This window comes from Panthera uncia (assembly GCF_023721935.1).
Source record: "Panthera uncia isolate 11264 chromosome B3 unlocalized genomic scaffold, Puncia_PCG_1.0 HiC_scaffold_1, whole genome shotgun sequence".
NCBI lineage: Eukaryota > Metazoa > Chordata > Mammalia > Carnivora > Felidae > Panthera > Panthera uncia.
Genome location: NW_026057582.1, coordinates 106,251,576 through 106,275,194, shown reverse-complemented (window position 1 = coordinate 106,275,194; position 23,619 = coordinate 106,251,576). Strand labels below are relative to the sequence as shown.

Below are 23,619 nucleotides of genomic sequence, written 5' to 3'. Positions count from 1 at the left end.
CTTGCAACTACTCAAAAAGTCCTTTCTGGATCCATTACTCCACATCTGAGCTAAGCCCAGAGGTGATTTTTTAAGGAAAAAATGCCTTTTGGCATTTTTGAGCTGTGACAGCGTAAAAACAGACCTTTAAAAAACACACACCCAAAAAGCATCACTATTTTCAAGAGTCCAGTCTAAAGGAAAAAGAAAAAAAAAATGGTGGCACCTTAGCGCTACAACTTGGCTTAGCAGTTGGTGATGCAATACTTACTTAGCAGCAGAAGCAGCCAGATTTATAACTCTGTAGGTTTCAAAGGTAAACCCTTACACAGTGGTTCTTAAAGCGGTACTCCAGTCCCAAACTCCCAGCAAAGCATTAGAGGAGAAACTTGCCCCCTATAAGCCTGGAGAGCCACGTGACACAGAAAAAGTACTGTTTCAGGAGAAACTCCCTTTTCATCTCTTAGCTGGGGGGTTAAACTCGTAACCTCCACGCTGCCAAACAAAAGGCACGAGCTTTCGAAATCCAGCATAGTCTTTCTTTATATAGATGCTTGAAAATAAATAAAGGAAGCTTCCTGGGTAAGCTCTGACATATGAGCAAACATTTTCCACAGGTATCCTTTATAATGCCTACCTCTTACATTTAACCATTTTTAGGCGTCTGTGGTCATTAGTTTAAGTAAACTTCCTGCTCCGAGAAGAGCCAAAAATAGCAACAAAAGAAGAAAAATTGCTCGTGGCATCTCAAGACACACAGCCTTCACATCTTTCTCGTAGAATTCAGCTATTTTTATATTCCTTTGTAGTTAAATTTCACTGATTTAGACTCACAGGGTAAGGGAGAGGCAGGGAGGAGAGAAGGGTAACATAACTAAAATTAAAGACTGGATTATAGTTTTATTACCTTCATTTATGTAAATTAATTGGCACTAGATTGATGGGGCCTTAGGACATTAATAATTAAGAAAGACCTATGATATATCGTTCAACTGAATGCATGCAAATAGGAGCTTCTAAAATGCTTGCATTTTAGAGTTAGAAAGGCCCTCCAGTAAGGTTTAGCTCCCCTATTTTCCAACAGAGAACATCTGAGGCCCAGAGATGTTAAGCGATTTGCCTCAGGTCACACAGCTAATCAGAAACAGAGCTAAGTCTAGAAACCTACCCAGGTCTGCTGACTCCTGCGTCCAAAATGACCCCAAAAACCTTGTTTATAATAAATTTTTCTTTGACAGCATTCATGGGGAGAAAAAGCCTGCTCAACAAACTTCAGCCTAGTCCAGAATTAGGCGAACTTCTTAATTAATAGGCTTCTATGGTGTTTTCATTTTCAACTGAGTCTCTCTGTCAAAACATTCTGCAGTAGTATGCACTGTGGCAGGCTGCTGTTTACAGCAGAGGCCTCAGATAATCAACAGCAGAGAGTGTGACTTGTGCTACAGATTTGTTATTTCTAAAATAGTTAATTAAATCAACACAAAGACTAATGTCACACGCGCATGCGCACACACACACACACACACACACACACACACACGCACACACACACACACGCAAACTGCCCTTGTCGAGACTCAATAAACTGTAAAGTTTGAGGGATTTGGCTCTCTGGCATCAAGAAAACAGTATTTTACAAATTTAACTCCTGGGAACACTTAACAGCATTATTACAACTCCGGAGAACCCATGTTGGCAGCCAGTGGACTAGAAGACGTAAGAGGGCAGGTGTGGTGTCCGTCTCATTCACGATTTCCTCCCGGCCATCTAGCACAGGATTTGGCCCCAGGTAGGCACAAGGAGGGAGAGCATAAAAATGAACCGGACAAGTCCTCTGGGGATCTGTGTTCTAAAACTTGGCATAGAGTAAAATTAGAAACCAAATTTCTGTAGGGTGGCGTTAATACGGCAATTTCCAACTGTTTCCAGGAACCACCGTGCCTGAAAGTAGAGAGACTGAAGGCTCCAAGGCCAGGAACCTCTCAGCGGTTACTAGATGATTCCCCACCCTCCTTGGGGAGGAGCTAGGACCATCTAACACCTCAGCAACCATTCCTGTCTGCAGAAGGTGGTAAACCACCCAGTCCCAGGCTGCCTTCGGGAGCAACCTTTCTGGGCACTCGTCTTCCCAGCCAACGAATACGAGCAGATGTGGATTTGGGGAAGGGGGCGGAGTTGATATATGTTTTTAACAGGTCAATTCACCAAAGGAGACAAGGACAAAAGTTAATTAGGACTAATCGTGAGCCTTGTTGATTGCGAAAGCTGCATGCACGTTACACAATTTAACAGCACATACAGGAAGCTGGGGGAGAAGTGGATAAAGAAGGTGGGAGAACAAGGTAGTGGAAATAAAGTCTGATTTCAACTTTTAAAACCAGCGCTGCTTGGTCCTGTTTATTTCATAGAGAAGCTCACACAAAACAATGGCTGTATTGTGCATTCAATGGCATTAAAATCCCCTAATAAATTAACAAGTGAAAATTAATGGCCGCTCAGTCCATTAAATCATGTTAATTTTATTTCCATTAAAATAATACAGCAATTACAAGTTTACATTACTAAACCAATATTTATTTTTCAAAAACTCATTTTAATTGGGTTCCTGATGTGATAAGCTTGAGCCACATTCTGTCATTTTCACCAGCTTCTGGCATTTCTCATTAGAACGAAATGACTACTGTATTTGCAGACTTTTTTCCATTATTAAAATTGTCATTTGAAACTTGATGTCCTTGCAAAGACTTTTAAAAATACGCTATTCAAAGCTCTTACGTCCACGCAGAAACCCGGGCGTATAGGATTTATTTCAGCAAGTGTTAACCAGAGACAGGGAACGCTAGGTCCCACCAAAATTCTGAAATTCCAAGTATCCACGATCATCTCCAAGTTATCCAGTTTTTATTGACCCTGTTATGTTCTAAGCTAGTATGTCTAAAGTCACTCACTGTTCGCACCGAGGAAACCTGAATTTCAGGTTTGCAATACTAAATGATGTTTTACTTCAAAGGGAGAAAGCTGTACACTGGAATAAATACTGCACAAAGGTCCCTGGCCCTTCGGTGCATGCTACGAGGTACCATATTTACAACAGGACTCCGTTCAATAAAAGGCAGAAGATAAAGATGTCCTGATTCTTGCAGGCAGGTATCACCATGTACCTGATCACGCTGTCGTTCAGAAACTTCCTTTGGATAATAACTCCTGCCCTCGTTTTGATTTTCCACCTTACAGGGAGCCCTCCCTCCTCTCCCCCACCTCCTCCCACAGAATTAACAGTCTGTCCCCACGTCTCTGGGCGCTTTGTACATCCCCAGGCTGCAGTCCATTTCCTGTATCTTTGGCCAAGTCTATCTTCCAGTCTAGACAGGGAGCTCCTTGAGAACCGGTGCCCTGCCTTGCTCAGTGTAGAAGGTATTTAATAAATGAGTGAATAATTTAGTAATGAACAAATGATAGACACAGGAGGCTAAAACATAATACTTGTATCTGTCAAACGCTCTGGTTTACAAAACATCCCTGAAGGCCTTATATCATCCTGATTTTACAGGTGTAGATGTGAAGGATCTGAGACATTAAAGTGAACTCCTAAACCCGTCCAGATATTACAATGGCAAGGTCCAGGACTTGAATTTTGTGCTCTTTCTGGCGAACACAGATGGCTGCCATTATTGTGTTTTCTGACAGTGACTTCTAACAGTATTTAAAAGACATATTATAGTCCCCACCTCCACCCTGAAATCACTCCATACTAGAACTCATTTTTTCTTCTGATCGGTGGGAATAAAAAAGAGATAGTGGTTAGACGTGCAAATAATGCCTTATGAATGTCTCCCTTACTGAAGTAGAAGCTGCTTACAGGCAGGGGCCGTCTCAAATTTATCTCTGCATCCTCTCCCATTGCCTGCAATATTGACACAGACCTGGGAGGGGGCCAGTCATTATCAATGAATCCACAAAATCCAACCCTGTAACATTTGATTAGGAACTCGGAGCCAGGGGCTGTCGGTAACATGAATTGGCCCAAACATTTAACTCCTGGGTGCAAGCAGCAAGTTCCAAGATTCCAAATGTCAAGGCAACATCCAGTGGCTCCTGGGTTCAGCCGGAGCTCTGAGCCAGCCCCCAGAGTCAGCTACGCACGGTCTGTGGGCCCCTCTTCTTCCCGGCCCCTGTATGTCATTCCCTTAATCAAGGTTAACGAGAGAAAGGAGAGCCGATGGACCACCTCCCTGGCAGCCAGAAGTGGGCTTGCTTCCAACAGGCGATACCAGAATGGTGCTCTGAGCAGCAGCAAGAGGGGTGGGTGGACAGGAGACCAAGAAGCCACTCCTGCAGCCTTGGTAAAGGTCTGTCCCCAGACGTCTGAGAAAGGAACCTTAAAGATGACTATCTTTTTCCTCTCTCCCTAGGGTGAGAGTAGCCTGGTAAAGTCCAGGTGGCTAACAGGAGGAGGCCATGTTAGAAGAAGGGATTCACAGAGAAAGGGGAGACGGGTATGTGTCAGACCTGGTGTTGGGTTCAATTCCCCCATTTTCCTCTGGACATCGACACAAGAAAGTGCTTTGACATAAGAAAGCCTAAATTCCTTTCCAAACGAACCAGACTTTAAGCTTGGTCCAGCTCCCAGCAACTGGACCAAGGCACAGATCCCATCGGTGAGAGCAGTCATTCTTAAGTGTGCCTGGCTCCTTATTACTGACATAACAGGCACACACCTTCTCTACTTTGCGGTGGTAAATGCGAGGACTCCACTCTTATCATCTGCCAGGAAGATGCCTACTGCTTTACTCAGAGACTCAAGCAGGTGACAAGTAAGATGCTGTTACACAACTCGTCTAAGTTCTGCCCATCCTGCCAGACCTCAGAGTATCCTGATAGCCTCTCTGCTGATGTATCTAAATCAAGCTCTTACCACTTCCTTGGCACTGGTCTCTTTTACACGCCTGGTATCAGTAAGCCTGTATCGCTTCAGCTCTCCTGACCACTGAGACAGGTTAGAGCTGGCGTAATAACATAAGCAAGCATGCCGTCTGGAAGATCCTAGGATACAGCTGTAATTGCCAAAGGTTGCTGTTGCTGATTGTGACTATACATTAGCCAAAACACTCTCGTCAAATCTCCTTAGACTGAGGTCTTCTGAAACCCCAGGGCAGCTTTAGGCGCCCACTGCCCAACACCCCCCCACACACACACACACATCATGGGATAACGAGGTTAAACATTTCCCTTGGCCAACTTTCCAAAGCCCTAGTTATGAAAGGTAGCACAGAGAGCGCGGACAATTCGACAAACACCACCACACTCTCTGGGGCTGAGCAGACGTGCTGATATCACTGACGTGGAGGCCAGCTAGCCACCTCCCCCAAGACGTGGCCTTTAGTTTTGTGCCCACGACCAAAACAGTGGCAGCTGTTGCCAAGGGAGACAAGGTGACCCAGAGGCGTGGGCACAGAATCCAGGGATGAAAATCCATTTTGTCTGGGTCCGCCCAACCAACTGGGTTTCCCTGAGAAGAGACTAAAAACAAAATCTACCTTCGTATAGGACCTTGCCAAGGCAGGTAGAAGATGCCCAGCTCCTAAGAGAGTCAGGAGAAGGCCAGGGGCAAGTCAGCTTGAACTCTCAGAAACATCCAGAGCTTTCCTTCGCCTCAGGCGGTGGAGGACTTTGGAAGAGGAAAAGGCAGGCCATAGCTATGCCTCCCCAGAGGGTGAACCAGGGGAAGCAAGGGCTCTCCTCCAACCAGTAGCCAGTCATTAGCAACTTTACCAACAAAGATCCACAGCCGCCCCCACCCCAACCTAACAGTGCTCTGGCATTCAGCAAAGAATGTATTCAGAACCTTCAAAGTACAGAGCAGCTCCTGATGGGAAAAGGAGCACATTCGATCCGAGTCCCAAGTCCACTGGGCCAAATCTCTTCCCCTCCCTCCCTCCTCCAAAGTTTTCTCAACTTTAAAAAGGAGGTAAACCTGAAGTCTGACTGCCCTTGCTATTTTCCAGGAGTTTCTTTCTTTCTTGATCTCATTAAAACCATGTGAAAGTGCTTTGTAAACTGTAAAATACTTCATGCGGCTGCTCATTTTATAACTGATGCCTTTTTTTTTTCCTTCTGCTTCAAGGCATAAAGCACTTGTCCTCAATGCACCCAGACAGGTAAGGTGGCAGGTTTTGCATTCACCCCTCCCCGGGGGGGGGGGGGGGAGGAGAAGTACACTCATTCACACCCCCCCACACACACACACACCAGAAGGAATAAAGCAGAATTAGGAACCAGGGCTGGGACCAAAACCCAAGGCCCACGACCCCATCCTGTCACACCAACTCCTCTGAAGTGGATTCTGGCTCCTGATCACACACCCAGAACGCACTTCCCAGAAAACACACCGCCTTCCCTCCCCCTGTATTGACTGGATCCACCCAGTTAAAAAAATATATATTACTTTTTAAGCCAGCACTCCCACCATATGCGGTATTTATTTCCAGAGGAGGCCCGTTCTGGGCTCCTGTGGACAGATGTGGCTTTGTGCCTGCCTCACACGGCTGGCAGGCCTTGTACAGCTGCCCCAAGCAGGTGGCCAAGGATGCAGTCCACTCGTGGCCCAGGAGGAAGGACAACGATCTCTGTGGGGCTCAAGCCCTGGGGACCCTCTACTCATTCCTCTGCAGCCTGGGACCCCCAAGGACATCCCGCCCCCACGCACACACACTCCCTTGGTGCAGAATCAGACTTTAAAGGGAGCCTAGAGGGACAGACAGGAGGCTCAGGTGACCCCCGCTTCCCCCCCCCCCCACACACACACACCCGAATTCCCAGCCGGGGGCGGCTAAGCTAAGAGAGGGCCCTAGGGAGTGGAGAGAAGTCACTGACCCCTTCTATCAGCCATCTGTGAGCTCTCGCCTGACCTAGCTAGCGCGCTGCGGAGGAGAAAGGAGGTCCGGCCAGATGGCAAAGCGCTTGGGGAAGGAGGGCTCTGCAGGAACGCGAGGGCCCATTTGAGGAGGCCCACTTTGGGGTGCGTTTCGTTATCTGATCAGCTCGAAGCTCCCTCTCTCCTACATCAACCCGCAATCTCGGGCTGAAAGCAGGGCAAATAATCCTTTGGAGGAGGGGGAGGAGAGACGACCCTAACCTCTGCCACTTGTCTCTCATTTGAAAGCCCTGCGCTGCAACGAAAGTGCGTGTGTGCAGAGGGGGGCGGGAGACTGGCACAACCGAGTCTAAAAATACTCGATAAAAATGCTAATCCCGAAGGCAAAGAGAGAACGAAGAAGGAATCTGTCAATCACGAGGCTCCCGCTCCTCACCCACAGCCCCAGCTGTACGGACTGCATTCCTGTTGCGGAGGAAAGAAGTGGGGGGACAGGACTGAAGAAAAGAAAGGGAGAGACACCACCACCTCCACGAGCGCGGGCCGCGGGGGCGGGAGGCGGCGGCGGAGGAGGGGCTCCGGCCCGCGGAGCTGAACAAAGCGGGCCTCAACTTCTAGCCCGGAGCTCCCGGGAGTGGGGGGCGGCCAATTCCAGCACCAACCCCCTTTCCGGGAGGTGAAAAGCGACTGGAAGTGAGAGTGCCCCGCGGAAGCCCCACGCTCTGAATTTTTGCAAATCCAGAGAAGGTTTTGTTTGGGGTCCCCTCCAGCCTCTTCCGGACCGCGATCCCCACTGCCCCCCCCCCTTACACACACCCACATACACGCACACACACACTCTCCCGCTCCAACCCCACCCGGCCCTGCCGCGTCAGGGGGCTGGGCGGGCGCGCCCCCCGGGTCGCTGGGGCCCCCCACCTGGGGATGGTGATGCACTTGGTGTTGACGTTCTGCGTGGTGATGGCCTTCTCCAGTTCGTCCAGCTGCCCGGTCTTCTTGAGCTTCTTGACCAAACTCTTGACCGCCTTCTCGCACCACTTCTCCTCCTGCCCGTTCTGCTCGCCCTTCTTCCAGCCCAGCAGGCGCTTCACGATCGGGGGGGTGAAGGGCAGGATGGACGACATGGCTGGGGAGGGCGCGCGGGCGGCGAGGGGCGCCCCCGGCGGGGCTGGGCGCGGCGGGGCTCCGGAGGCGCAGCGGGGAGCTCGGCCGCCCAAACTTCGCCTCAACTCTCGGCGAACTTGCCCGCGCTCCGGGCCGGGCCGCGGCGCTGCAGCCAGCGGGGCTCGGCGCGCGGCCCTGCGCCCCGAGCGGCTCCCGCGGCGGGAAGAAGGGCGGCGGGGAGGGCGGGCGGACGACTGCGGCGCCGGGTCGGGAAGGCCCCGAACGCGGGGCGGAGGCGGCGGACGCGAGACTCGGAGTGGCAGAAGAAAGTTTGGGTTTCCGCACGGGGTAGCTGTTTGGGTGCCGCCTCCAGGAAGGAAAGTCCAACCCCCAGCCAAACTTTGCTCGCCTCGCTCGCTTTGATGCGCAGATCCCTCCGCCTCGGCAGCCTCGCCTCCCCGCTCCCCTCCTCCTTCCCGGCTCGCTCGCTCGCTCGCTCGCTGGGCCGGCCCGGGGCGTGCGCCGCGCTCCCGCTCCCGCTCCCGCTCCCGCCCGCTCCCAGTCTGTGTTTCATGCAAATCCGCGTGCAGCCTCCTTTCCAAGCGCTGTCACCGCCCCCTCGCCGCCGCCGGGGCTCCCCGCCTCCTCCCCCGCGCCCCGCCGCCTCCTCCCCCGGGCGCCTTGCCCACCCCCAGCCTCCGGGAGGGCGCCCGGCCTTCCCCCGCTCGGCGCAGAGCACGCCCACGTGGGCGACCGCGGCCGGCGGCGGCCCTGGCTGGTGCGCGCGGGACCCCGCGCGGCCCCGACCTCAAGTCCGGCGGGCGCCGGGAGGAAGTCGTGGGAACGGAGCGGCGAGAGGGGAGGGCTGGGCTCCTGCCGTGGCGTCCACTCTCGGCACCCACACTCGGGAAGCGCGGCTGCAGTGGCGGGCCGGAGGGGGTTAGATTGGCAGCGAGTGAGAGCCGGCCGGAGGCTGGCGGGGCACCCCTGGGGGCACCCCGGTCGGAGGAAGGGCGCGCGGAAGGTTGAGGCCCAGGAAGTCGGGGCGCGCACTTGGACGCGTGCGCGCTGATCCCGGGAAGGGGCCTTGGCGGCGCCGGCGACCCGGGAGCTGTTTTTTTAAAATTCTCTCATCGGTGAGATCACACCGGCCGAGAGCCCCGAGCCTGTGTGCGTGCGAAGGAGGGATTTGGGATTGGGGCGGAGGGGGGAGGGGTGTGGTCTCAGAAGTGGAGATTTGGGGATCCCAAAGACTCCCTGGACAACAGCCAGAGCCAGGGGTCCCTTGGGCCTTGTGAATCAGGTTCCGGGCAGAAAAGGGGCCTCAAAGACATCTGTTGAGTTCAGGAAGGAATGAATGGGGGCGCTTTAGAATTTATCCTGGGGGAGGGGAGATTAGATTACTGCGTGGTTGCAATCTGATGATGCAAAAAAAAAAAAAAAATCCGAAATTCGACGCCCCCAAAACTAACTGGGACAGAGCTTTGTTTACAAAGCTGTGAACTCGCAAAAAGGGGGAGTACTCGGGAGGTTTGTGTTAAGCAAAGAAACACCGGGATACTGGGGGAGCCCGGGGCTTTTCTCGCCACCGGCAGAATTCGGGGGCTTCCAAGCGCAACACCCGCCCCCCACCACCGGCAGCTGCTTTCTGGAGTCACCTCGACCCTCGGGGTGTTTATCCTGCTGCCCCTCCCCTGCCAGGCCTCTAGCCCGACGTCTAAGGTCTTTGTTTGTTTTTAACAGCAGGAAACCCCCCTGGTGAGAAAGACGTTATCCGCTAGCGGGTGGGGAGTTACAAAGCCCTGTGAGGTGTGGCCCAATCCACAAAATCGGCCCAGAAGCTGCAGGGGTCCCTGCCGTTGAAGAGAATGGCCTCCCACAGGCCTGTCAGCTGCTGCTGCAAAGGGCTGTGCTCTTCACACTCGCCTCCTAACTCCCCTGCTACTCGCCGCTGAGAACCCCTGAACCCCAGTTGGGGCTTTCCCTTTCCCCCTAGTCCTCCTCGAGTAACCTGCAGCCACTGTAGTATCCGGTTGCACTCCCTTTTCCCCAGCCCTCATCAAAAAAGCAAAGGAAAGAGCAATCGATGGCTTTCTTCAGGCCAGGTAACGCAAATGGTGCCCTCTTATTTAATCCTCGTAATGGCCTTCCAGGTGGCTGTCCCGTGCCTCCCTCGTCCGGATGCGGCGCCTGCGGCACAGAGACGTTTACAATACTTACTCAGGATTCCAGGCGGCCCCGCTGGAATTTGAACCCCAGGCTCTGTGAGGCCAAAGTCCACATTCTTGCCTTTGCGTTCAGCTAACTGCCTTGCAGGGTCCTGGAAGACAAAGATGACATCCCTGATAGAGCTCTTTGCAAAACAAAAGTTCTTTACCTAGGTGCACCATTGTGGCAGGACAAGGAATGTTTGCTCGCGCACTCAACAGGGCTCCCACCAGCTTTCCTCTGGACCTCGGGCGGTAGCCACGGGAATCTAGTATGAAAAGCTTTGCAAGCAGTCAAGTGCTGCGAGGGGATGGAACCCACATCTTGGGGCCCTGCTGGTGCAGGGTGGTGTGCGGGTTAAGCGAGAACATCTCCTCCGTGTTACAGCCCTCCTCTTCATTTCTGGGCAGACGGAAAAGGAAGCCACAGGCCCCTATCCTCAGCCTAGAGACGCAGCGAGGCAAGGAAGTGTGTGCCTGGGAGAAAGGGCCCCTGCAGTCACCGTCTCTTCGGAGAACATTAATCTTAACCTGAGCATCAACTCATGCAGCTGGGACTGTGGAGGGGCAGATAGAGGACCTCCAGGTCCATCCGTGACTTGATCTGACCTTTTACCCTGGCTCCCTCCCTCCCTTCACTTCGCTGAGCATCTCTCAGCTGTAAGAATGGAGCAAACAGCTGTTACTGTGCAAACACGATGAGTCTAGAAAGAGCTCTCCTGCAACGCAAGCCTCTTGTTCTGCGCAAGCAGAAGCCACGTCTGGTGGAGGGAGGCGACGGGCACCACGGAAGCAAGGAGCCAGAGATCTGAGAAGTAAATGAAGTGGAAGGGCCTGGGGGGTACCTAGCCCTGTAACATCACGGCATGGGAAAAACCCCTCTTTCAGCCCTCCCATTTTCCCGAAGGGGAGGAAATGACTAGTCAGCAGCTAGTGTGGCTGACCCATGCTTTCGTGCCCTTCCTTCGCATGCCATCATCCGTGTGACAGGGACAGCTGTGCGTGCAGAAAAACAGTGCTGGGACCCACATGTGAGGCCAGCAAGTGCCGTTTCTGGGGCTAGTCCTCTCTCCTCTGGGCTTAGTCTCTCCACAAGAAGAACTGAGGGGCTAAGCCCAGTTTCAACCGAGCAGTGAGGAGAGCTGAGTGATAGATGCTTCCCACCGCTTAAGAAGACCCTGCATGCTCCTTTGACTTTGGGCGGTGAATGGGTGGGCGGCTCCGGATGGATAGGAGCTCTGTTCTGGCGCCTGGTCTCCTGGGGCCCAGCCAGGCCAGCTTTTGCAGAGGTTGTCCTTGGAAGGGAAACATTAGCCCAGTTAATTTTTCATCACCGTAAGCGCAAAGTTCAAGAGAGGTGGGATGGGGCCGGAGGCAGCAACGCTGTTTCCCTGGGAATAGCCAGTCCTATCAGGAATGGCCTCACAATGGACTTGCCAAAGGGTTTTCATCTATTTGGAGTGGCTCCCAGGTGGAACCCTGGAAAGAGACAAACGCATGACTTCAATTCTGATTGTTTTTCCATTAGCTAAAGGGTGTTTAATCCACAAGTGGTACATCTGGAAAGAGCTTTGACATTGTTCTGCCTTCACTTCACACAGACATCAAGTGACATGTGGTGAAGGGAGGTGATTGGCAGTCTGGACAGAAGTCAGGATCTAGGCAGGCCTAGAACTCTCCTCGGAGTGCCCTCACCTGAGAGAGAGCCCCTCTGTCTGTAGCGGTGGGCGGCACCTTATACCTGTGAGCTCTCCCATGGCGCCAGACAGAGCTGGGGTAAATTTCTAGCTCTCCCACTTCCAGCTCTGTGATTGTGGGCAAGTCCCTTAACTATCGGTATGTCAGTTTCCTCTTCCATATAATGGAAATAATAATCACATCCGCCGCTTAGGGCTGCTGGAAGGAATCAAATAACCCATGTGGAGAGCTTGTCACAAGCACATAGTATGTTCCCAATATACATGGGTACGGTTGATGCTTACCACAGCCTACTATGCAGAAGTTAGAAGCAGTAAGTTCTGCATACACAAAGCAAACAGAGGACTCTTAAAAAAACAGTTCCAAGTGAAAATAGTAACACAGAGTAATGTGTTACATAAGTAAGTAATGCTACTTACGTAAAAGATTACACATGCACAAAACAACTGTGTGCATTGTGAAAGGTGTCTTAAGCAAGACGATATACATTGAAACGCTTTACACTGATTAGTATGGGTATTATTTTAAAACACCGCACACACATACACAAAATAACAAGTGTCTGAGAAGATGAGACATTGTAGCCCTTGTGCATGGCTGATGGGAATGCAGAATGATGCAGCCACTGTGGTAAATGGTATGGTGGTTCCTTAAAAAAAAAAAAATTAAACAAAGAAATACCCCTTGATCAAGCACTTTCACTTCTGGGTTTATACTCAAAGGGAGAAAAATCAGGGACTCAGGTATTTGTACACCCACATTTATAGCAGCGCTATTCGTGATAGCCAAAAGGTGGAGGCAATTCTGGTATCTACTAATGGAAGAAGGGATAAACAAAACGTGGCATATACATGCAATAGAATATCATTCAGCCTGAGCAAGGAAGGAAATCCTGTCCGATGCTACTGTGTGGATGAATCTTGAAGACATTGTGCTAAGCGAATCACCAAAGGACAAACTCTGTCTGATTCCATTTATACAAGGTACCTGAAATAGTCAAATTCATAGAGATAGAAAGGATGGTGGTTGCCAGGGGCTAGGGAGAAGGAACAAAAGGGGACTCGTGTGTTATGGGTACAGAGTATCAGATGGGGAAGATGGAGAGAGGGTTCTGGAGATGGATGGTGGTGATGGTCATACAATAATGTGAATCTGCTTCATGCCACAAAACTGTGCATTTGAAAATAGCTAAAATGGTCATTTTTAGTTAGGTACATTTTACCACAATAAAAGGCATATACAGGGGAACATTTTGAGGGTGGACATATGGGAACGGGGGATGAGGCTAAAGGGGAAAATCTATGAATTTGTGCATTTGTAGTGATGAAGTGCGGGGTAATGAGGAGTGTGATTAACCTCACCCTCTGTTCCAGAGCTGAAGTCGTACAGTGCTCAATCCATGGTAGTCAATATACTAATTCATTGTTCTCTAGTTTGCTCATAAGGTAGAGCCTTTGGTTTCTGGAACCTTCCAGCCTCTAGTGATCGTATCTCACATTGGGAGAACCCAGCCAAAAATATTTAAAATGTCCCACCTTGCGGCACCTGGGTGGCTCAGTCGGTTAAGTGTCCGAATTCCACTCAGGTCATGATCTCACAGTTTGTGGGTTTGAGCCCCGCATCGGGCTCTGTGCTTACAGCCCAGAGCCTAGAGCCTGCTTCGGATTCTGTGTCTCCTTCTCTCTGTGCCCCCCCCCCCCCCCCGCTTGTGCTCTGTCTCTCTCTCTCTCTCAAAAATAAATAAACACACACAAAAATAAAAAACAAAATGTCCCACCTCATGGCAACCCCGTAGGAACACAAAGACTCCAGTTTTGCACCATCTGACAGCTTAGGGAACTGAGGGTCAGGGGACTAATACCATTTGCGGGTCTGGGCCCCGGACCTCAAGGATAGGGTCTTGTTTGAAGTTCTCACAGTTGCCACAAGATGGTTGTCACTGTGGCCACTTCCTAGAGCAGGGACCACAGAAACCCAGGGAATTCAGCTGCAGTCGCCCAAAGTGGACAGCTAACCCTAGACTGCCAGCCCAGCACGGGTTCTTCTGTCCCTGGAGCCCCCTAGCAGGCTTCCTGGTGGTGTTGAGGACAGAGCATCCCTGGGAGAGGAGACTATCCCTAAAGGAGCTCGAGCATAGGCGCTAAGGAAGGTACTGAGAGGGACCAGGTCTGACTTGGGGAGCTATGGGGACAAGACATTGGACTTAGGGTGAGGTGTGGCCACCTGCAGCTGTGTGCACACCGAGGTGTGGGTCCAGGACTGCAGGGGCGGGGCGAGAGGAAGGGTCTTCGGGCAGGTGGTAGGAGCCCACGGCAGGGTTCACAGAGCTATTCTGAGATCTGCATGAGCTCCTTGCCAGCATTCAGAACTTGTAGGAGTTGGGGGCTAGGAGAGAATCCCGATAGGCACATGGGTGTGTGTGTGTGGGGGGGTGGCTTGACCATTGTGTATATGCTGATATGTTGGTCAGTCTGTATATGCAGGTGTTGTTGAGATTCTCATGTGTGTGTGTGTGTGTGTGTGTGTGTGTGTGTGATGTCTATGCCCATGCCTCTGAGATCTGCCTTGTTTGAATCACATTATTTCACAGAGTCCAGCCTTACACGTGTAAGTGAAACAGGTATATGTTTTGTGCGTTTTCTCCCAAGGCCCATGTGTTTTTGTGTTTGCATCTTACATGCCTGTATGTTTGTAGAGGTCGCTGTGTTTGCCCTTTCTTATTTTCTGGGATAATAAGAGTCACAAACAGAGCCTTGGCTCAGGCCCAGGCTCTCCTCCAGTCCAGGGTTCAGTTTATAATGTGAACCTAAAAAATGCTAGTTAGAAAATTGTTGGCTCATTATAATTGCATTTATTTATTTTTTTTAAATCTTTTTAATGTTTATTTTTGAGAGAGAGTGAGACAGAGCATGAGCAGGGGAGGGCCAGAGAGAGGGAGACAAAGAATCTGAAGCAGGCTCCAGGCTCTGAGCTGTCAGCACAGAGCCTGACAAGGGGCACGAACCCATGAACCATGAGAACATGACCTGAGCCAAAGTCAGACGCCTAACCGACTGAACTACCCAGGCGCCCCTAAGTGCATTTACTTTTAAAAGCACACACACATACAGAGAGCCACCAAAGAGTGGTATGCCAAAATGAAAATGTAGTTCTACAAAGGCAATGAGATCATATCCCTTTAAATTATTCTTAATATATTGGCATGCTATTTTTAGTTTTGTTTTCTTAATGTGTATTTGTTTTTGAGAGAGAGAGAGGCACAGAGAGAGGGAGACACAGAATAAGAAACAGGCTCCAGGCTCCAAGCTGTCAGCACGGAGCCTGACATGGGGCTTGAACTCATGAACTGTGAGATCATGACCTGAGCCGAAGTCGGACACTTAATCAACTGAGCCACCCAGGCACCCCGGCATGCTATTTTTATATTAAAAATGAATAGAATATACCATATCACAGTTATGCCTCAATTTGTAAAAAGATTTATAAATTTTTTCATGTTTATTTATTTTGGAGAGAGACAGAAAGAGAATGGGGGAGGCAGAGAGAGAGAGACACACAGACTCTGAAGCAGGTTCCAGGCTCTCAGCTGTCAGCACAGACCCCGATGCGGGGCTTGAACCCACGAACGGGGAGATCATGACCTGAGCCGAAGTCGGACACTCAACAGACTGAGCCACCCAGGCGCCCCTTAAAAGGATTTAAAGGAGAGAAAGAAAACGATGTGTAGGATGAAAGGGGAGTCAGCTGTCTTCAGTGTGACGACCATAGGTTCTGGAAAGTGGAAAAGAACCCGAAGGTGGGGCTTCAGATTCCCTGTCGGGTCTGAGACAGCTGCTCATGCTCCAGGGGGCCCGTCACTCCTTCTGTGTAGTCAGGCCCTGGGTATGTGAGAGGAGCAGACTCCTTACCACTCAAAACAACACACACACCTAGGGTACTCTGCATCTTGTATACAACTCAGCATCTGAAAACAAACATCCTGTGGTTGACTCAGACTTTGAAGGAATGAAATAGAACTGAAGGAAATAAGGAAAAGCTGTCCCTCTCCCAAGAGATTCACCCTCACTGAAAGGAGGGATAGATGAATTTGGTTGTGTGCTTTGTTACAGAAACAAAATGTTTTCATTGCAGGGAAATCTTTCAAAGTTTATAATGACATCAGTAATGAAGGCTGTCTGCAATAAAAAGAAAGCAGGGAGGGGCGCCTGGGTGGCTGAGCCGGTTAAGCGTCTGACTTCGGCTCAGGTCACGATCTCATGGTTCGTGGGTTCGAGTCCTGCATCGGGCTCTGTGCTGACAGCTCAGAGCCTGGAGCCTGCTTCCGATTCTGTGTCTCCCTCTCTCTCTGCCCCTCCCCTCTTCTCTCTCTCTCTCTTTCAAAAACAAATAAACATAAAAAGAAATAAAAAAGAAATAAAGCAGTGAGGTACTTACTGATCCACGCTATGGCATGATGACTTTGAAAACATAATGCTAAGTGAAAGAACAAGTTGCAAAAGGCCACATGCTGCATGATTCCCTTTCTGTGAAATGCCCAGAATAGGCCAATATGCAGAGACACGAAGTGGATTACTGGCTGCCAGGGGGTGGCGGTGGGGGAGGGGCCCAGAGTTTCCTTCTAGGGTAGTGGAAGTGGTCTAAAATCAAGCAAGGTGCAGGGCGCCTGGGTGGCTCCGTCGGTTAAGCATCCGACTTCAGCTCAGGTCACGATCTCGCGGTCCGTGAGTTCGAGCCCCACATCGGGCTCTGGGCTGATGGCTCAGAGCCTGGAGCCTGCTTCCGATTCTGTGTCTCCCTCTCTCTCTGCCCCTCCCCCGTTCATGCTCTGTCTCTGTCTCAAAAATAAATAAACGTTAAAAAAAAAATAAAATCGAGCAAGGCGATGGTTGCACAAGTCTCGGAATATACTGAACACCAGCGAATTGTTCATTTTGAAATGGGTGCATCGTACGATATGCGCGTTTTATCTCTGCAAAGATGCTTTTAAAAATAGCACTAAGGGCTACTAAGGTCTTACAAGTGCTGGGCCCCGTTCTAAACATGTCACGTGGATGACATGAACTCATTTTTACAACTGCCTGGAGTTGGCAGGATGTTACCATCCGCTTCCCAGAAGAGGACACTGAGGCAGGATGAGGTGGCCTCACTTAGACAATCCAAGCACCCTGCTAGGTGGCCCTTGGCCTTAACCATGTGAAAACAAACCACAACCACTAACTAAAAATAACCACGCCACAGTCACCTGCTTTTTCATTGAATATACTGTGGACATCCTTCTATGTCAACAAATATACTCCGACTACATTCCTTCCAGTGACTGGGGAGGATTCTGTCGCACAGATCTGTCATAATTTGTGGCCCCGGTCTCTCAAGATTGGCTATCTAGGTTGCCCCCAATTTTTTTTCGTATTAAGGACAGTGCGGCTTTAAACATTTTGGGGCGCTTGCCTTGTGTACGTCTCTGTTTACTTAGAGTAAGTGCCTGGAAGGCGAACTAGAACTTTTGATGCCCTTAACAAAGGGCCCCCGACCACATCAGCTTTACGAAGTGAGGTCCCTCCTGAACACATTCTTTTCTTTCTGTGTCCCTCAGTGTCAATCACTCCACTCAAGGGGACCACGCTTCTTTTTAGCCGTGACTTTTGTTGTTGCTGTCGGTTTCTTCTGAAATCAACCAAGGAAAAAGGGTCTGCTGAAGGAAACGCCTCTCGGCACGGAGCCGGGGGCTTCCTGCAAAGGTAAAGAATCCCAGGCTGTCACTGTTGGCAGGCGGTGTAAAGATACATTTTTCAGACCTCTTCCCCTGCTCTCCCATAGGTGTTTGTGTATCCCAGAGCCAGGTGCTTGCCTCCTTTCGTTTACATCCTTCCCCTGGGTGATCTGATTCACCCTGGAGTCCTACCTGACCTGAATGCACTAACTCCCAGCTCTAAGGAACTCAGTCTCAAACTGTCACCTGGACACGAAAGGCCCACAGTCATCTCGAGTCTCTGAACTCGTCCGCGCCTCCGTAAACCTCCTTCTCAGTCCTCCGTCCTCCTGAGCGATCGCCAGTGTCCACAGCCATCCCACCAGCAACCTAGAGACACCTCCCTTCTCTCACCCCCACGTCCAATCTGTCACCAAACGCTGTAGAATCCACCTCCCTGTCTTCTGGCCTCCATCGTAATTCAGGGGCCTGTCACTGCTCACCACCGATTATCACAGTAATTTTCTCATTGCCTCCATCCTCCTCTTGCTGCCAGAGTGAGCGTTCTAGGACACAAATCTAACCTCACACATCTATGTCTCACTGCTCCTAAAAGATGCTTTTTAGTGACTTCCTATTGTCTACAGCAGTGCTGTCTACTGAAATATAGGAGAGTGACAAGTCATTTTACACTTTCCCCAGGCCGTGTTTAAAAAAAAAAAAAAAAAGGAAAACGGAACAGGTCAAGTCTGATAATTTATTTAATCTAACATATCCAGTATATCATCATTTCAACGTGTAATCAATAGAAACAAATCTCTGTTTTATGTTCTTTTTTGCATCACCTATGAAATCTGCTGTGTGTTTTACACTTAACCTCCCAATTTGGACTGGCCCCATTTCAAGTGCTCAATAGCCACATGTGGCCAGTGGCTGGCTACCCTGTTGGAGAACACTTGTCTAGAGAAGAGTCCCTAGTCCTTGACATGGAGTTCCAGGCACTGAGTGATGTGACCCAGCCCATCTCTGCTTTATCCCGGGTATTGTGCCCCACACCACATCTTCTCTGCAGGAATCACAGATATTCCCGGTTCTTTCACGCCTCTGTGCCTTTGCTCATGCCTTCAGAGCCCTTTCCATTCCTGCCGTCTCCACATCCCACCTCTCTAGCTGCATGAACACCTCCTCCTCATCTGAGATGAGGTTCAAGCCTTTCATGAAGCCTTCACTTCTAGAACTAAGCCCCCCTCAACCCTGTTCAGACCTTCATGCTAATACCTAGAACCTGGGAGTCCATCTATCTGTTTATTTAACCGATCCATTATACTAGATATTAAACCCCTTAAGGTCAAGGGATCCTGTCTTGCTTTTCCTTCCCCAGCACCTGTGCCTGGGGTGAAGGAATTAATTGATAATTAGAAAGCTGAGGCCCTGGGGCACGTGGGCGGCTCAGGCAGTTAAGCATCTGACTTCGGCTCAGGTCATGATCTCACAGTTTGTGAGATCGAGCCCCGCGTTAGGCTCTGTGCTGACAGCTCAGAGCCTGGAGCCTGCTTCAGAGTCTGTGTCTTCCTCTCTCGACCTCTCCCCTGCTCAAGCTCTGTCTCTCAAGCGCGCTCTCTCTCTCTCTCTCTCAAATATAAATAAAAACATTAAAAATTAAAAAAAAGAAAAGAAAAGAAAATTGAGGCCTAGAAACATTAAGTGATGTGCTTATGGTCTCATAACAAAAACGTGGCATCCTGAGTTACACTGCAGGCTCTCAGCCCAGCACTCATTCGGCCAGTGGGTCAGGGGACATCAGAAAGCCTCTTCTGCGGGACATGCCTGCAAGGATTTCCGTGAAGGTTGGTTTGAGGTGTCGATTGCTAAAATCCAGGCAACGTGAACCACAGTCCTGCTGTTGCTGGTACAGATTCAGCTTGGGCCGCACTGTATATTACCATCCTCGGATAATTGCCGGGAAATGACAGAGGCCAAAAGAGACATAGGGGCAGGGTGCGGGATGATACAGAGCTGTGGATGGGGACTGACTTCACTCACAGAGGAAGGGGATGGCTGTGAGGGGGGGCAGCGTTTCCTCTGAAGCTCTGGGAGCTCGGCTGACTGGCAGAATGGCCAGCCCAGAGTGCCGGCTGGCCTGGAGTGTGGTTCTGGGGGTGGACCCGCTCCCTACCTGCAGGCCAGTCACACCCCCATCTTCAGTGTCCTCATCTGTGAAGGGAAGGGTTTGGACTGGCCGTAGGTACCATGCCCACCTACACTCCTTTGCATTCCCCACGGCAGACATTGCAAATGGATTTCCTGAGTTCTTTCCCACCCTGGGATCCTTCTTTGAGCCCTGCCTAGGAGCTGCTCGGAGCTGTCATTCTTCCAGCTGAAGAAGCCGGTTTGCCTTTGAGACTCTTCTAGCTCTGCCCTTCGAATTCCACAACAGGCACATTCCTCTGGTCTTCGGGAATCCCCTAACTGGATGCAAATGACTGCGGGAGAGTAACACCTCGCGTTCTTGTCAGCTCTAATCACAACCTATTCTCAGGGCCTGATCCTGCCAAGGCCACCCAGGAGGCCCCGGGGAAGAGAAGCTAGGAGAGGAGGTGGCAGAAGGAAAGGAAATCCAGCACCCACCGGAGGCGGCCAGACACACGATTCCACTTTCGTTCGTGAGCACACTGGGCCTGCTGCCCGAGCATCCATTGTGGGCACCCTTGTTCAGGGCACTTTGCAGAAGAAATGGCACAAGAGCAGAGCCTGGCTGCCTGCCCTTGGGTGGCATGCAGTTTAATTTGGGAGCCAGGAAGTAAGAGCTCTGTCGTCGCTGACTTGAATAGACAGAATGGGAACTCGTGTATTTAATTAATGGATTGTGTCACCGAGTGTCCGGGACAGCACCTGGCACAAAGTAGTCTCTCAACAAATATCTGAATGAGTGAGTGAATGAATGAATGAATGAATGAAAAACGAACACACATACACACTACCAGAGATACACTCTCCACCCTTGAACCTTAGCTGGGTGGGGTTGAGCTCCCAGCCAGCACAGGCTCCTATTTTCATTGTTTCCTCCCGCATCTCTTTCGATTTTTTCAAGTGAGGCCACATTACCTTAGCTTGCTGTCTAAAACACACACAATCATATACTCCCCTTCAAATTCAAGCCCCGCTTTCTGTGGCCTTGTGTGTTACACCTTCATCAAGTGTATTTTTGCCATTGTTATTTTGTGAGCAGAGCCAGGCCAGTGTTTTTGTAGGAATGAGTTGCCCAGACAATGCATCTAATGGGGCTGCATCGGGAGATCTTACAGTCTCTCTGTGGAATCCCATCTTCTGTAAAGTTGGGGGGGGGGGGTCCAGGCCCAGCATTCCAGCCTTTTAGTCCAGGGGTAGGAGCTGATCCTTCTGTGGGAAACTTGTCCACCAGGGCCAGTCAGCATCAGGAATCAGTCCGCACCTGGCCAGATGAGGAAACTCCAAACACGGATACCAATTACGAAAGGGAACAATGTGTTTTTCTCTTGCTGTCCCTTCAACCTGGAGCTCAGTGAAGTTGCCCGTGTCTGTATGTGTGCACCTGCACTGGGCACAGAGCCTGTCCACGCAGTACTGCTTGGATTTAGTCCTCTTCTGGGAAGCGCTCACACCTCATCCCATCTAGAAGATGTGTGCTGAGGACCCACGATGCGTGAGGCCCCCCTTGGCAGACTGGGTGACCCAGGAGGCAGAGCCAGTGTCCCCTTCGGCCAATGGCCAAGCCACCCGCTCCCCTTTCCTGACCCACTCCTGGCCCGAGAGAAAATTTCAGCTTCCTTGTATTCATCTAGGATTTTGCAATCAGAATCTCTAGAAGGAATCTATTTTGAGTTCAGCACACATGGACGGGTGGCACTTTTTCTGTGTTAGAACTGAACAGTTAGAACTGTTTTGGCTTGAATTTCATACAAGAAACCTGGATCTCTCCAGGGCATCCGGGGGGTCTTAGCCCAGCCCTGTCCTAGTGACAGCGTCTATGAGAATGCAGACATGACCAGACAAGTTCTCCAGCGTGAGGCCCACACAGTGCAATTACCACAGTCTCTCCAACCCCCGTTCTGCTGCTCTAAAGCTGGTGGGAGGAGCGAGGGATCCCTGTGACCACACTGCCCAGTTCCAAAGCCCTGGGCAGGAGCCATAGGGAGTGCCCATGTTCCCTGGGACCAACACCATCGTGTCTAGGGACTAGAGGTGGCATCCTAGAAACGTTCTGCTAAAACCAGAATCTGCTGATCCGGGAGTCAAGGACTAAGGCTCCTTTCCCAGCTCTGCCAGGATTTCCACTGAGACCCTACACTCAAGGGTCCTTTCTAAATGCAAACCCTGCTTGCTGTGGTGTATGATTCACGAGAGCATCAAAGAGCTTCCCTGAGAGTCACGCGCTCACCTATAAAACGAGGTAATAAACACACCCGAGGGAGTAGATGTGAATGCCTTTGCAAAGCTACAGGGTGGTGGGCCAAGATAACCTGCTCTGGCATCACGCTCTTCCCCCTGCCCCACCCTCCTGACTACTTGCCTCCTCGACAGTGACAGTGACCAGTGACGATGGCCACTTAGGTTCGTTTACATAACAGCTCCTTAAACCCCTCCCCTGACCCCAGGGCCTTCCTATGAAAGGTCCAACTCCAGAAGTTGAACAAATCCAGATAAATGTGGGGAAAAGAATCAGGGGTTGATTCAGCACTGGTTTTACAAAAGGCTGGAGACTAAAGCAGGGCTCCCCTCCTCCGTGGGCGTATCTTCCTCTTTCCTCAGAAGGCCCAGCAGGGAAAGACGGGGGCCATGGATGAGGGAGTCCTGGTCCTTGCAGCTCACTCCCCCTCCTCCCCAGACACAGGTGGGTTCTCCCAGTCCTCCAAAGTGCTCCCCCCCCCAGGTCTGAGATGAAGAGTGGGGTGCCGCGAAAAACAGGCTTTGGATTTCTTTGACCTGGGTCTAAAACTCCACTTCCCCATCCACTTTACCAGGTTAAGACATGGCTCCAGTGTGAACTAATTTCCCCAGCTCTGGGCTATGCTATGGCAAATAACTTACTCATGAGTAATGTGGCCATGTTTGTGCAGAGTTTATTTAGATAAGAAAAACAACCCCAGGCCTCATGGGAAGGGCTCTGCAGAGCCAATCCTGTTTCCTGGGCCCTGCCTGGAAGGGCCAGGCCTTCGGGCTGCTGGAGTGGCCCTGGAAGGGCTCCTGAAGAGCCCACCTGCCCCCAGACATCTCTGGGTCCTGCCCCAGGGAGTAAAGGGGAGGGAGGGAGCAGAGGGTGATGGACAGGAAAGCTGAGAGTGGGGTAGGTTCAGCTCTGACACTGCAATTGTGTGGCCCTGGGTAAGACACCCCCAGTCTCTGTGTCTGAGTTTCCCCCTTTTTGAAAACGGTGGGTTGGGGGTGGGTAATGATAAAGCATCTGCCCCAAAGAACGGTTGAGGAGGTGAAGAGACTCTGTAAGACAAAGTACCTTGTAAACTGTGGAGGGCAATGCACAGGTTATTTAGTAATGAATTGTTTGGCTTAAGGCTGTGTTTTCCGGCCACACACACCTGTGGGCACCACGCCAGGTGACGGAGGCACGTGTCCAGGTCCCGAATCTGCTACCTACCAGTCATGGGACCTCTCGAGCCTCCTTCAGCTTTCCGAGCCTCCGTATTCTCCTCTGAAAAGTGGGGATGGTCATTCCTCCCTGGGTAATCTGCAAGGCTCTGCCATGCCAGGTTGTGAGAGAAAGACACACGTGAAAGTGGATTGTGAACCGCAGACCGGTGCCAAGCTGGTCAATAGGTTGTCAGTCAATCCCTCAACCAGTGCTTAGGGAGCTGGACGCTGAGGGCCCGGGAGCGAGGAGTCCAGCTGGAGAAACGAAAAAGGCACCTGCTTGAACGGAGCGAAGGAAGCACGCACAGCAGCCGAGGGGCAGACCGGCTTGGGCTGGAGGGGGCAGCCCTCACCTCCACCCGGTTGACACAGCCTGAGGGTACCTGGAACCCTTTGCGGGCAATGCCCTGACTCCGTTACCTGTTCTTCAACTTCATGAAACA

The 23,619-nt window shown here is 51.0% G+C and overlaps 1 protein-coding gene across 2 annotated transcripts in view; it reads right to left on the bottom strand.

Moving 5' to 3' along the window:
• The window catches only part of SMAD3 (SMAD family member 3), a 119,914-nt gene extending 111,379 nt beyond the window's left edge, over positions 1–8,535 (bottom strand). For both annotated transcript variants that reach the window (XR_007453847.1, XM_049613803.1), the window contains exon 1: positions 7,772–8,535. Coding sequence is in view for 1 of the 2 variants with exons in the window: in XM_049613803.1 (XP_049469760.1) it covers positions 7,772–7,977 (206 nt within the window). In the remaining variant the exon portion in view is untranslated. The remainder of the gene's footprint in view (positions 1–7,771) is intronic.
• Positions 8,536–23,619: the final 15,084 nt, after the last annotated feature.